At 36.4% G+C, this 14,953-nt stretch overlaps 1 protein-coding gene across 1 annotated transcript in view; it reads left to right on the forward strand.

Moving 5' to 3' along the window:
- The window catches only part of RYR2 (ryanodine receptor 2), a gene marked incomplete at both ends in the record, with an annotated part of 394,128 nt that overhangs the window by 182,408 nt on the left and 196,767 nt on the right, over positions 1–14,953 (forward strand). Inside the window, 5 exons of the mRNA XM_080342351.1 lie at positions 2,743–2,907; positions 4,413–4,534; positions 7,480–7,663; positions 8,463–8,598; positions 14,652–14,747. Coding sequence (XP_080198477.1) covers positions 2,743–2,907; positions 4,413–4,534; positions 7,480–7,663; positions 8,463–8,598; positions 14,652–14,747 — 703 coding nt within the window. The remainder of the gene's footprint in view (positions 1–2,742; positions 2,908–4,412; positions 4,535–7,479; positions 7,664–8,462; positions 8,599–14,651; positions 14,748–14,953) is intronic.

The raw sequence follows: 14,953 nt of genomic DNA on the forward strand, positions 1-14,953 counted from the left end.
CCACACCATCCTCTGGCTTTTAATTTCTCTTCTGTATTTAATCCAACTTTTACTGTATGCTTTCCTGGCTGCTATGTTTATTTTGCAGGAAAGAGCTCAAATTAATGTGATTGAATGCAGTTTGGGCTGTAAATCTACATGCAAAGTTATCAGTGTACTTACATAGGTGGGGACAGAGATCTTGTTTGGCAAGTTGTTGGCACTGCAATTTTTATGCTAAGTAAATTTAGTGTTAATTCTAATTGGAATGAAGATTTCACCATCAAACTCCTTCCATCTCTGTTGTAGTCAGTACATTTTAAAGAATGTATGGAATAATATTTAAAGTTAATTATTCCTCATTTTAAGTTAATTATTCCTCATGTCATTGACAGTGCTTTCTTGGAAAAGTCATATATTAATATTTTAAGAAATTAGTTGTGAGGAAGAAGACTTGGGGAAAAAAGAAAATCTTACAAGGTAGAAGCACAGTATCTTCACACAGGTTCACACTGTCTCATCGTTATGAAGAGAATTTAAAAGACTGGAGCTTGAAATCAGGTTGTTATGTCTTCAAATGATAGCAGGGCCTAATTTATTTTTTCCTTTATCATCATTTGTGTGCAATGTCCTATTATAAGTACCATTTCAATTTCCAGCTGCTATTAGAGTCAGGTTATTTGTGATAGCTTTTGAAAGAACTGGATACAACATTTAGAGAGATAATATGAACAAAATAATGAATTAATAATGAAATAGAAGCACACAATAACCCAGTAATTGGCATCAGATGTATTTAATAAATCAGTTACTACCATGTATCAATGAACAAGATTTTAATAAGAATTTCAGCACTTAAGGAATCAGGCATTAGCAAAATATTGAAATTAACATCTGTATCCAGAAACAGTTTAATAATTGGAATTGATGAACGTAGTATATCTGGAAGACCAATGTTATGAAAAAGTGCATTCATATTTGTAGTGTAAAAATTTAGTTACATGACATCTCCCTTTATCTATTAAATGCTTTTAAAAATCCTTTAATAAATTAGAGATTGTTTTATCATTTGACAACTCCAATTTTTGTCATCTTTTATTGTGACGCTGTCTTCTCACATTGTCAAGGCACATGTGTGCAGTGTAATCATTCTCCTAATCTTCTCTGGTTGTAGTAGGATAGAACATTTAGAATTTTTTTGTCTCATTATTTGTAACATTACTCTGAGGAACGGAAGAAGGTGACTTGTCCTCTACCTCTGATCAGGAGAAGCAGAGAAGGTTGAAGCTTTATGTGGTTAATGATATCTTCTTGCACCCTGAATCTACAGCCTAGAATAGGCCTGCACTTTGCAAAGATGACCTTTTTAACAGTGGTGAAAATTAAGCATCTTCTTATCTGGGCATGTGTGAGTACATATAGAAGCAGAATCCAGGGAGTTACTGCAGTGGTGAACCTGCCCGCGCTGTTGAAGCTGTGAAAGAGAGAGCAGAACAACAACTGCAGTATCACAGTAGACTCAGTTTCAACTGCAGCAATTGCAATGCATTCCCTCTCCTCCCAGAAGAACGATTGATGAGTAGTTTCTGTGTCAATAACTTGATCACATGAATCAGAATTAAGGGGTCAAAGTGGTTTTGGTTACTCTCAATGGAGAAGATTTTTGCCTAAAATGGAGGTACTGGCGACAGCCTCAGCAACAGGCAAATCCAGTTTGCTGTGAAGAAGGTCAAAATCCCCTGAGAAGTTTTGGGCATAACTATTATACATTAACATCCCTTCTACAGTTAACAAGATATATTCTGAGCCTTTGCAACATGTTTTTTCCACGCTTACCTGTGGATTTAACAAATCATGCAGGCAGACTAGAGGTGTATCAGTCAGTCGAACCATGTGCATTTGAGTGGTTAAATGGATGATCTGCCATGAGCCAGGATGCATAGGCTGTTTGTCTTCTAAATGGATCTATGTGGGGAAGGAATTGATACTTAGAAGAGCTAGGTATTGGGGAACACCTCAAATTAGAGTTACAAGCTATAGTATTGTTTGAGATACTACCTTTCCTCCCCTGAAACGTCTACTGTCTATATAGGACACCAGCTGGGCTGATGCATGGTCATGCCATTCTTCTTTTACAGCATGTCAACGTGCCAGTTGCAAACACCCAGAAGTGGATTTATTTTCGCAGGAAATACTGAGCCCATTGTTGGGCAGGGCAATAATGGGCAATGACAGGTTAAAGACCATCTCTCTGTGGCAGTTGGAAAGAAATTGTAGGGAGCTGCTTATCTTTTCTAGGCGGGAGAAAAAAAACCAAATCAAACACAAACAAAACCAAAAAACAAACAAACAAAACCCCAACAACAGCACCCCTCTCCCCTAACAAAGTCCCCAAGAAAAAGCTTCTGGAGGTTAATGCCTGACTCAACTATGGCATTCAATCTCTTTGATGTTGTTTCATGAGCTTTTCTGATTCAACAAAGAATCTACTGTCAGTTGTGATCCTAGTTCTTTCCTAGGCAGCTGAAATGGATACACCCATCTTTCTTAGTGTAATGAGCTAGGTTTTTGTGTGGATGGCATCTCTGTCTCCATCTTTTCCCTAAATGTTACACTTTAACCATTTTTTTCATTTCATTAATGAAGGATCTCAAATATTCTTTTAGGTCCTGTTCTGGACAATTGTCTAGTATTCAATCTTTTATGCAAATATGAACATGTTGATTGCTGTTCTTGTATACATTTCTTTTCCTTCTTCTTCAGGAAAAGTTGGACATAGGGACAAGAAAAGAGGTGGATGGAATGGGAGCACCTGAAATAAAATATGGGGATTCAATATGCTTCATACAACATGTAGACACAGGCTTATGGCTCACGTACCAGTCTGCTGATGCAAAGTCTGTGAGAATGGGTTCCGTGCAGCGGAAGGTAAGACTCTAAAGAGGAATGCATTCCATTCAGTCACAGTCTTATAGGGCAGGAAGGGAAAATGAAGAGAGCTACAAGATATAGCTGATTTCTGGATTTAAAAAAATTTTAAGCATGTCTTGTTTTCATTCTGAAAGGCATTTTCTTTTTCTTTTTTTTTTTTTTTTTTTTTTTTTTTTTTAGTCACGTAGTGAAAAGTTACGTGATGTACTGAATTCTTAAACTGAAAGCCGAAGTGCACATTAGTCAAACTAAAATATAAGTAATAGCCTGTAGAATATGCTAAAATTCCTTTCTTCAGTGTGCTGTAGTTTGGATTGAGGAGGCTTTTAGTTCAAAGTCTTTTCTTTCCACGTTGTCAGTGTGTTACCTTTCAGGTTGGAATGTTCAAGTCTTGAGCCCTGAGACATTTCTTCTTTTAATGAGTAACCATGGCCAAGCAGAATGCTAGTTCAGCATATTGAAGTAGGAGAAGGATTCTTTTATGACTTAACATATCTTCAAGAAGCTACGTATATGTTAGTGTTTACTGTAACACAGAACTTTGCAGAAAATTATTTGTCAGCAAGGAAAAAAATGCTTTACCCTTCTTTTTTGGGGAAAAAAAAAAAGGTGAAAAAAGTGACTGTTATGCACACTGTAGTATTTTCTATGACTGTTTTACATATCAGATCTACAAAACTAGAGCAACATCTGGTATACGTGAACGGTCATGCCTTAAAATTGTGTGCATATCTCTCCCTCTCTAAAATCTGTGTTGTATATGGGTGTGTATATATATGCACACAGACATATATTCTCTAAATATTTTATAAAAATAGTGTATGTTTAGGAAACAGTGTTTTTATATATGTAGAATTTTAGTGATTATAATACTAATATAATTAATAACTATAACAGTAATAATTAATAAGATACATTATTGAATAATTTAGCAATGTAATATCAATAATTTCTATGTACACGCTTGTGTGTATGAAAAAAAGAAATTACATAAAATAGTTTAAAATACTTATGTAGATTGGATTAAATGCCTTAAGAGCCATAATAACTAAACATAAAAAACTGTAAATTATTGGTAGTGACTCAAGGCATAGTCAGAAAAGCCCAGTAACATCCTTAGAAATCACAGCCAGTAAAGTATATGTGTTTTGACCTTGTCCGTACTTCAGGGATCTGCTGGAGTGTAACAGAACTATTTTGAAGGCTGACAAAAATAAGCAAAAAGTTTTAGACTTTATTTTTTTTTAAAATATATTGTTTATAGGAGCTGTGACTTTGAGATTATTATGTACTGAGCCTTCTGGATCAGTACAAGTGCATCCTTGGAAGCAAGGAAGTAAAACATGGGAGTTATCTGTTTTTAATTAAATTATTATTATTTTGTTTTCCTTTAGGTGTGGCTTCATCTTTTCCTAGCCTTTCTTCCTGTGCAAATTTTCATACTTCTTATTTGTGAATAATGTTTCATTTTGCAGTGACAGGTTTTTATTTTTGTATTGCAGGCAATAATGCATCACGAAGGTCACATGGATGATGGTTTGACATTGTCCAGATCTCAGAATGAAGAATCCCGTACGGCACGTGTCATCCGTAGTACTGTCTTCCTTTTCAACAGGTTTATAAGGTGTGCTTTTAAAATTATCTTTTCATCCCTTTTATTTTTTTTTTCCTCTTTTATTTTATTCAAAGTGGCCATTAACACTACAGTGAACAGTTTAGCCCTCAGAAATAAAAGGTATGAATACTTCTCAAACCAAACTTCATGCCAATTCTTTAGGTGTTACCAGCAGAGGTGTATCCTGAGAGATATTGGTCAGTTTCTTTTCTCTATTTTCTGATATTATTGTTCAACCTTGATTTTAGAGAATAAACATACTGAAAAGACAAACAAACCATTCCTTGCCAAAATTTGCTATAAGTCATGCGGTGCATCATTTAGCTCTTTCTGTGTATGGTTTTTAAAAGTGCTCTTCCTTGTAAAACCTGGAAGAAAGAGGTAACTGCATAACTACAAACTTATAAAAGACACAAATATACTGAAGACGTACATTGTCTCAAGAAAAAAAAATTCTTAAAAGTATGAAATCACACCTTCTTTCTGCCCTCCCATTACACTTTATTAGTTTCTTTTTAATGGTACTTGTTTCTTAAATACTTTGCAACATATAAAATGTTTTATTTTATAGTATTTAGCTATTCAGAAACACTGCGAGATGTATCCGATTTGTGTTGATTTTACTACTCCAAATGTCCTTCTCAGTAACACTGATAAAATGAATTTTCAAATGTTTGTGACTTCAGTAACTGATAAAATGCCCCTCTCATCAGTGTAAAGCTGGCATTAGAAAAAGGATGATATGCCATAGGACTGTGTAGAATCATAAGAAGACAATGCAGGAGATGGTGACCTGAATCAACCGTGTCCTAAATCAGTGCATAGCCAGACATAGACATGTACATTTCTTGAAAAAACATTTACCCAGGTACTTAAATAACACCAGAGAAAAATGCCTGTCAGGAAAATTGCCTACTGTATGACATTTAAAATACAAGAGAAATGCAAGCTCTAGGTCACTTTGTAAATAATACATTTTCTTAGAAGCTTAAGAATGCCATAAAAGATAAGGACAGAGAAAGGCAATTTAATGATAAGGTTTCACAAATCAAGGTACTGCTAAATTACAATGAAGATCTTTGCAGAGTGCACAGGAAGTCCAAGGTAGCATTTAACAATTTAGTTTTGACAGGATGTTACTCCAAGAAGAAACACCGGAATTGGAAAGGATCAAAATTATTTTCCAAATTGTGTGCCCCAGTTCTTTCCCATAAAGTCAGTACAAAAATTGTGCTTCAGATAATGTGCTCACAATAAAAATTAAGTTTTAAAGATAACTCTTGTAGCCATCTTTTTGAAACATTGAATTATTTATTCTAAGATACTGTTACTCTTCAGCAGTAAATATTCCTACTGAATACACAATGTTTCCTAAATGTAGAACTTTTCTAGCTGTAGTTCACCATTTGAGATGCAAATGCAGTGACAGGCCAGCTAAAAAATAAAACAAAAAAACCCCAAACCAATACAACCAACTGAACAACCACCACCCCCCTCTCAGCCCCACTCCCTAAATACTTATCAGTGTTGTCTGAATCCAGCAAAAAGAAGAGTATAAAATAGGGTTTCTATTCCATATCGTGGCCTGAAGAGGAATCCTAGGAGCAAGCAGAATGCTATGCAGCTCAAGAGAGAGGACTGGCAAGACTGGTCAGATTGCCGTGACCTTTAGTGCTCCTAATGAAAGAAAAGAGGGAGATGAGTGCGAGGCTGGAGGGTGCCTGTGCAGGCATGGTGGGCTCCTCTGCCTGCTGAAGCGTGCTTGTCTTTAGGTCAGCAGAAATGGAGAATGGGTGAAAACAAAAAGGATCTATTTGCTACATAGATGTTTTTACCCAAAAATATGGTAGGAAAAAACACCATCTTACAATGGCAGGATTGAGAATGAGTCAGAAGGGGAACTGTGAATGTCAAATAAGCCCCCTCCTCCCACTCTCCCCTGCTGTGTGCCACCAGGGTGGACTCTTCTCTTCAGGGCTGCTCCTCTCCTGGTGCTTCAGGGCCCTGTCTGGCTCCTGCAGAGTTTCATAATCCTCTGGATCTTTCCCTTGTCTCTGAGGATGGGCACCGTGTCTGCAGGCCCTCAGCACCCCCGGTTTCTCTGCCTCTTATGGCCCTCTCTGCTCCTTTCAGAAGGTCCTGGCAGGCCTCCTGCAGCCCCTGTCTGGGACAGACCCCCTGCCCACTGCTGCCTTCCCAAACCCTCACCTTCCACTTGCTGCCTGGCATTGGTGAGGTCTCAGCTGCCACAGCCACATTGTAAGAAATGTCAGGTTTTATGGGAAGAGAAAGGTCTGGAAAGCACAGTGCTGAGGAAAACTTGCATTATCAGGTTTGTCAGAGACTCAGCTAAGCAAGGGGCAGGTGTGACATGGATGAAAATGGTCTGCCCCCTTCTTCTAGGAGACAATGGTCATAGACTACAGCAAGGTCAAGGCTTGTATATCAGGGAAACAAAAAGGCTAATGAAATGCTGGGAAGGTGTGTGTGGAGGAGCTGCATCTTCTGGCACTGAGGATGGCTTAAGAGCAGGTTAGAGATGCGCTCGAGAGCATGTATGGACTAGCTGGGTGCTCTTCAGCACCATAGGACTGGTTCTTTGACGTCCAGCCTCATGATGCTTTGAACAGCTTTTCAATAACTTCTCTTTGTCTTTTAGTCTGTCTCTGATACTGCTAAATGTGTAGGTAGAATATTAAAATGTGTTTTCTGGATTTCAAAAAAATTTAAGAGAAACAACATTTTTGATGCTTCCACTTATGTTTTGGAAGGGAGGCATGGGTCATTAAGAGGAAAATGGGGCAGACATAAATAATTTTTGAGAAGTTATGTAGCTGTCAGAATATGAATTGAGCTTTGGCATCTAAAAAAATGTTGGTTTTAAATGTGTAATGAGTATAAATGATAAAATAGATTGATTTCCAATACTCAGGAGACTTGACGTCTTCTTGTAGGGGCCTTGATGCTCTCAGCAAGAAAGCAAAGTCTTCCACCGTCGACTTGCCTATTGAGTCAGTCAGTCTGAGCCTTCAGGACTTGATTGGCTATTTTCACCCCCCTGATGAACATTTGGAGCATGAAGACAAACAAAACAGGCTCCGAGCACTGAAGAATCGCCAGAACCTCTTCCAGGAAGAGGTACTTCTGTCAGTTTTACTCCTCATTTTCCACCATGTTTTCTGCAAGTATTCTTTCACAGTGTGTGTAACATTGATGTTTGGTCTGGTGCATGTTTGCATTGTTTGTTTTTTTTTTTTTTTTGTCCTCTAAGATTCAAATTATCTGCTGCATTTATAATCTCTTTAGATCTGTTGATTTCCATCTGTATCTAAAGGAATACATTTAAGGCTTTGCTTCCTTTTCTTCCTTTTTTTATTTTCTCTCTCTTTTTTTTTTTTTTTTTTTTTTAATTAGATGTTAACATGATCTTATGCCCTGAATTCTAACCGTAATTTACTCCTTATGTGTGAATTAGTTTCTTCTGTTATAGTTTAATCTCTTGACACAGAAGGATGTTTCTGTTTAATAAGTATGCTTTAAATATTTTGTTTAATATTGTCTGTTATTTCTCTGGGTCTGACAGTTGCCTATACTTAGACAGATGCCTAAAAGACTTCAAGAATAGAAACTTGCCTAAAATTATACCTGGAATACTGCATTTTGTGTTTTGGTTTTTTTTTTTTGGGGGGGTGGGTTTGTTTGTTTGTTTGTTTGTTTTTTAACCATCCTAAATAATAAATTTTTAGTATCACAGTAAAGGAAAACTTTTCTGTAGGGATTGCTTTGACTCTGCTTGTCTGACTCCATGTATCTATTCCTGTGTTTTGCATATCATGCCTTTCATGTTTTGTTTTCTTAGATTTCTGAAAATCTTATATGTTTGCACCTAAACAATACTTTTTTTTTTATCTGACAATCTGGGCCTTTCCATTTTTAGGGTATGATCAACCTTGTTCTTGAATGTATTGATCGCTTGAATGTATACAGCAGTGCAGCTCATTTTGCAGATGTAGCTGGGAAAGAAGCTGGAGAAGCATGGAAATCTATTCTGAATTCTTTGTATGAATTGCTAGGTAAGACATATTATGCATTACTTGGATTGACTTAGCTCAAAATAATACTCAGATGAAAAGAAACACATACCTGCTTTAGTATAAAGACTTTCCACTGTGTGCAAATTTAGGATACGAATCAAATAAGTTTTTTGCATTTCCAGCTCCTTGCATGTGCTTAAGAATAAAACATACTGAAAACACTCAAATAATATGATTTTTCTAATCGTATTTATTATGATAAATTACATGTTTCTGACTTCAATTAAATGATTGATTGCTTTTCATCTCATCATATTGCTCATTTATCTTGTATTCTGCCCCAAAATGTGTGAACAGATTATATGTGAGTATTTCATTCCTCTGTTGAGGACCCATGACAAGACAGGCAGTTTTGTAGAAGTTATGATTTTTCACACATCTGGCTGCAGAACTGCAGCATAAATCTAAAGTTTCTATAATCAAAACCTTGCAGGATTGTTATCTTACTTTCCAATAAAACATAAAGCATTTTATGTATCATTTATACTGAACCTCACTCCTGAAAAATTTGTTATTGAAAAGCTATACAAGTAAGGTTAGGTTAGGTTGTACATCAAATCCCTCAAAAACTCCACAGCTGAATACTGAGTTTGTAAAATGAAGTGATTCAGGTGGTTAGGAAGTGCCCAGATAAATGTAGTGTGTGTATTAATTGGCTCTCTTGAGGATATGCATTGTGAAACATGATCATATAAGAGTTTTTCTGTAGGACCCATTCCTTACTTAGTGTTCATTGATTATTGGTACTTAAAATACTTAGTTCTCACTTTGCTACTGAGTGCGTGGTGTTGAACCTTATTTATTGGAAGCCTTTTAATTCATGTTTGGAAAACAAAGCTATCATCTAGGAGTTCTTCTGTGTCATTTATGATTAGTAATCTGAATAATTATAACTTTTAATAAGTGTTCTGTTGGAAACTTTTGTAATAAGGCAAATAGAAGGAATCTCACATTCACTCAGACGAACAGTTACAGGAAGAAATGTAGGCAAAAAGACTCTACCCTTTCTAGTTCCTAAATTAAGAGCTGTAGGATTTGACCGTTTTTCAGAATATTCAGCAGTATTTCATGTGTGCAAGGCATACTGAAAATTTGCATTCTCTGAATTCAAAGGCACAGAAAATGAAATTTTACTGGCATGCCTCGCTTCACATAGACTCTCCTTACTACCCAACAGCAAAGTGAGTCAATTGAGGCAGTTGTTTATATAGTACTTTTGCAAAGCTTTTCCATAGTCAAAGTAGGTACATCATCTTGTGCTCTTGAAGAAGAAAATAATCTTGGGGCAGGAAAAAGGATACCCAGTGTATGGTGCACAGCTTTTGATAAAACCAGTGAGATGCTGCTATCTGGTCCACTACCTTTTCTCTCAGAGGAAATAGAAGTTGACACAATAAATATCATTGAGACAACCACAAGTCCTCTCCCAGGACCTCTCAGAGCAAAGAAAGGGCTAGCTGAACAGTGGCTGCTGGCACCTAGCGGCAGGCCGTTAGGGTAGGAGGTGGTTCCTTTGGCTCTGATTCTGGTTGATGGGCTGCTATCTACCACCTCTATGTAACTGAAGATTGAAGCATGATGTGTATGCACAGCTTGTGAGGGTGACCAAAAGTGGCATTTCCTAATGTTACATTTTACGAACATTATAAAGTAATTTTAATGTTTTTGTTTTGATTTCCATGGTTTTTATAGTTGTTAGCTAAATACACTCTTTAAACACCTCGCTCCAGTCCTGTGACTTGCATCGTAGTGATGAGTGAGTTGATACGTGGGTCAAAAGCCGTATTTCAAGTACATCAGCCTGCTTTGATTTCAGCTAAGAGTAATTTGTAACAATGGTATGCTGTTGAATTCGTATTGAAGAGGTGTTTCAGAGGTAGATGGCAGCTTTTGCTGATGGATTTATGATATTTGATGATTAAGCATTTTTATGACTTGCCAACATAAATGAGCGGAGTGTCCAGATCCTTTCTGGTAAAGAAGTGCTCTTGAGCTTAGGTTTCCTGTAGCATAGTCTCAGATATCTGTGCTTAAATAAATAATTTAATCAAAAGAGAAAATAAAAAAATAAATTGAAAGGCATAGCAAAGAAACAGTCCAGACTGGGTGTCTCTCAAAGGGAGGGATCCTGAGGCAAAAGAGGTTCACACTTTTAAATCCTCACAGTCTATGCACCTGCCCTTCACATGCCCTTCACATGGTGTCTACATGCCTTTTGACCCAATGGTAATTCTGACTCTGGGGCTTCTTTGTATCTTAATGGATTCTCTTTCTCCATCCTCCAGGCAGCTTTTTTACTGTTCTTATCTTGATGGTTTGCAGCCTCTATTGAGAGTGTATAAAGAGAAACTCTTTGTCTCTTGGTACCGGTCTTCAAGGCCCACCATCCTCAAGCAACCAGCTTTAATATAGGTCCACAGTTGTGGCCTGGAATTCCAGTGAGCGTGGCCTCTCATACTTAAAAGCAACCAGATTGTTCAGTCTGAATTTTTTGAAGGTAGCTCAACCACTGGCAGGCAAAAAGAGTAGCAGCTTTTGTCTTTAACAGTTAAAATTTGGAAAAGATGCTTGAAACTAAACTAAGAGTTCACAGTGAAATGATAATAAATATTAGTGTGAGCTTCTTGTCGCAGCAGTGCTACTATTGTTTTTCCCTCCCTCTGCTTCTCTCTTTCATATTCACTCCCCCTAATGCTTGTATGAATGCTTGAAAATGTGCTGTTATGTAATATGGTTTTGGGGGATTTCTGCTTGTCCAACCCTGAGATAAAAAGGTCATCTAGAACAGGGGCATCAAACTCATTTTGCCTTTGAAGGCAACTGTGAAGCTGATGTGGCCCCTGGTGAAAATGAGTTTGACACCCCTGTTATAGAAGGAACACTGGTAAAAATTTTGATTTTTATTTTTAATCTATCTTTCAGCTCATATATGCCCACTAAGTAAAGTGAATAAGTGATTCTGCTTTAGTATTTTTTGTTTGTTTGTTTGTTTGTTTGGTTTTTTTAAGGTGGTTGTTTTATGTATACTAATGGTAGGTATTTTATTTTATTAAGAATCAATTGAAGAAGTTATGGCAGGAATTATAAACATTTAAAAGTATCTAGACTAGGTCCAGAGAGGTGTCAATGAAATAAATTGATGACCTTTTAGAGTGCAGATGATGTTGTATAAAAGTCTGTAGTTGTGTTATTCATAGACAGAAGGTTGTGCTGAAGTTTTTGTAAGAATTTAGTTCATTTTATCTTGTTGCATTAAGGAAAGCTCAGACTAGAGGAAGTAGTGGCTTGAATACTGAATCATTTATCCAAGTCTGAAATTCCTTCAGAAAGATTCTACTTGTCCTGTTCGAAGTAATATTTCCATGGACTAGATGATCTTTTGAGTTCCCTTTTAATCCCTAACATTTTGTGATTCTGTGACTTGTAGTGTGTACAAAAGTGGACAAGTTTTGGTGACTTCCCAGTCTTTGTGTGCCCTTTCTGCCTCTTATGATGCTTCCCTAGCTGGAAGTAACTATCTTTTGGCAGCTAATGCTTAAGATGCCTGGCTTTTATCTGGCTGTAATGAATTTGTATATTGCTCTGTTCTGAATAATGCTGGAGCTGTATAGTAATTGCATGGATGACAATTGGATATTGTTTGGTCAGTCTTGCTTCAGCAAACAGTACTTTGTTTTTGAGTCTGCACATAAATAAAAGCAAACTGTGATGCCAGAAATTCATGGCTTCTGTTGCATCACTGACATTGTGATGTATTTCACTGTGATGAGAATGGAGGCATTTATAGACTTTGAGTGGAGACTGGATACTATTGCATATAAAGATCATGGAGTCATAGGAAGGTTTGACTTGCAAGTGACCTTTAAAGATCTTCTGATCCAATCACCCTCATGGTAAAAAATTCCTTCCTTATATTCAATCTAAAGGGTGTTTAAAGAAGATGGACCCTATTTGAAATCACTATATCTCTTTATTTATTATGTATCTCTGTAATTTAGAAAAAGGTTACTGAAACTTAAAAACTCATTAAACTGTACATTTTTGTGTAACTGTAACATGTTGCCATCATGAAATATACTGGTTTGATATTAGGTTGATCTTCAAAACACCCTATAAACCTACCCTGTTTCAATTTAAAATGATCGATATATACCTACTAAGGCATCTGTCCTTCCTGTATGACAAATATATACAATCACTCTGAACTTGTATTTGATGCTTTTGTATCACCAAAGAATGCACAGGAGTATATGTAATTATGTGACTTTAATGTCTGACTGACCACATCTTGGTTTTTATTTCTTTAAAACTAGATACTAGTCTTGTTCAGAGTAGTGGGCAATAAAAGAAGCAATTGTTGTATATTATTTTTTGTTTTCCATGTTAAGTGGCTGTGTGCCTCATTTAGTGCACAGGTTTAATCACTGAATACTAACCTTTCACAAGCCTCTGCTGAGCTGCATTTATGAAACCATCTGTGTCTTATTTCTGTTAATGAAGTTAAATTTCTTCATGTCGTGTTAAGCAATGAACTATTACTGCCTTCATTTTATGTTTGCACCTGAAGCACAGTGGGATTATATGGTTTACCTATAATCAACAAAAAAGTCACTTACAGAAACAAGTGTTCTTTAGTTCTAATCTGTGTCTTCTTCCTCCTTTTATGATTCCCAAGTATTTTCAAATAACTATGGCCATGATTAATTAAATGTGTAAACTTTCGGGATATAGATTCTTTTATCATGTAATACAGCAAGAGAAAGGATTTTGTTTGTTTTCCTTGTTAGGGGTTGGGTTTTGGTTTTGTTTGTTTGTTTGTTTGTTTTGTTTTGTGTTTGTTTTTTTGTTGTTGTTGTTGGTTGGTTGGTTTTTTTTGTTTGTTTGTTGTTCTTTTTGTTTGTTTTTTTGCTATGAAGCACCTGGATTTTGATCTATTTCCTAATGATACAGAACTGTCAGTGCAGTGACTTGTTTGCAACTAACTCCAAGACTGCGTTTCCACTTTGCAAATACAGTTTCATATCATGTTTACGTCACTAGTCTGTAAATTTAGCCTTTTACAAATGAAACAGCATAAACCCACAGTTGCAATATAATATAGTGAATTTCTGCACCAATAAAGCATAGGTTTTAAGAGGCCATTGCCTCTTAGCAGGACAAAGAGCCTTTGCTGCTGCAAATAACCATAGAAATTTCAGGTTGAAATAATTTGTTGGCATAACTAGAAAATGATCTTAAGAAAAGCTGTTTGCACTGTTCCACACACCAAACAGAAATGTCAGTGTCTTATTGTTTTTTTCAGAGCAGAACAGATGCTTCTCTGAGGTCTCATGTGTATACATATACATGCTAAGGCACATGTTCCAGGACAGGGCAGGTTTGTGAGCACCTGCAGTGCTCAGTGAGATTTCTAGTCAGTTCTACCCACCAAATCACTGCACACATTCAGTCTGCTTCAATCTTCAGCTTAAAATGTGAGGGTGAAAGAGATTCAAACCAGTTCCTTCCTCCCTGCAGCCCCATCAAAAGCATGACAAATAGTTCCTGTTCATCTATCTTGTTTTAGTTCCTGTTCATCTATCTTGTTTTAGTTCCTGTTATTCTTGAACAAAGGTATTGTATCAATAGAAAATAATTTACAATTCATCACACTTGTGGTTTTGGCTTCAAATTTTGCTCTTCCAGTGTTTACTGTCTTTACAAGAATACTATTTTACAGACATTTGTTTCTACAGTAGCAGCTGACGTTTGTGGGGTCAGTTCTGGTGATGTCATGTAGAGCACTTTGCAGGGATTATGGAGATGATTGTACAGCCAAAGTAGTTCAAATAACTTAAAGGTCAATTTCATGACAAGACTATTTCTTATGCTTAAATCTAACTATTTAAATTTAAATCAAGAACATCAATAATTAAAGATTGAGAATCTATCTTACTGGATCACTCCTGGCAAGACCAGACAGAGATTCTTTTAGTTTAAATGGGTTTATAATTGTGATTTATGGTTTTTTTTTACCTCTTTTTTCCCAATAGCGGCTCTGATTCGAGGGAATCGTAAAAACTGTGCTCAGTTTTCTGGATCACTTGATTGGCTGATCAGCAGATTAGAAAGACTGGAAGCTTCTTCTGGTATGCTTTATAGTATTTTAACTTCCTTATTTGACCAGCTTGTCATTCTTTAAAATTAGTGATATCCTTGTTCAGTCTAGTTATCATGAAGTTCTTCCTATGAGAGAGTATATTATATTAATAAAGTGAGATTTATGTTTGTAACATTTTCGCATATAGTTTTCGCTTATAATTCTACCATAAGGTTTGGCAGTCATTTCCTTGAC

The sequence above is a fragment of the Nesoenas mayeri genome (assembly GCF_963082525.1).
Source record: "Nesoenas mayeri genome assembly, chromosome: 3".
NCBI classification, from domain to species: domain Eukaryota; kingdom Metazoa; phylum Chordata; class Aves; order Columbiformes; family Columbidae; genus Nesoenas; species Nesoenas mayeri.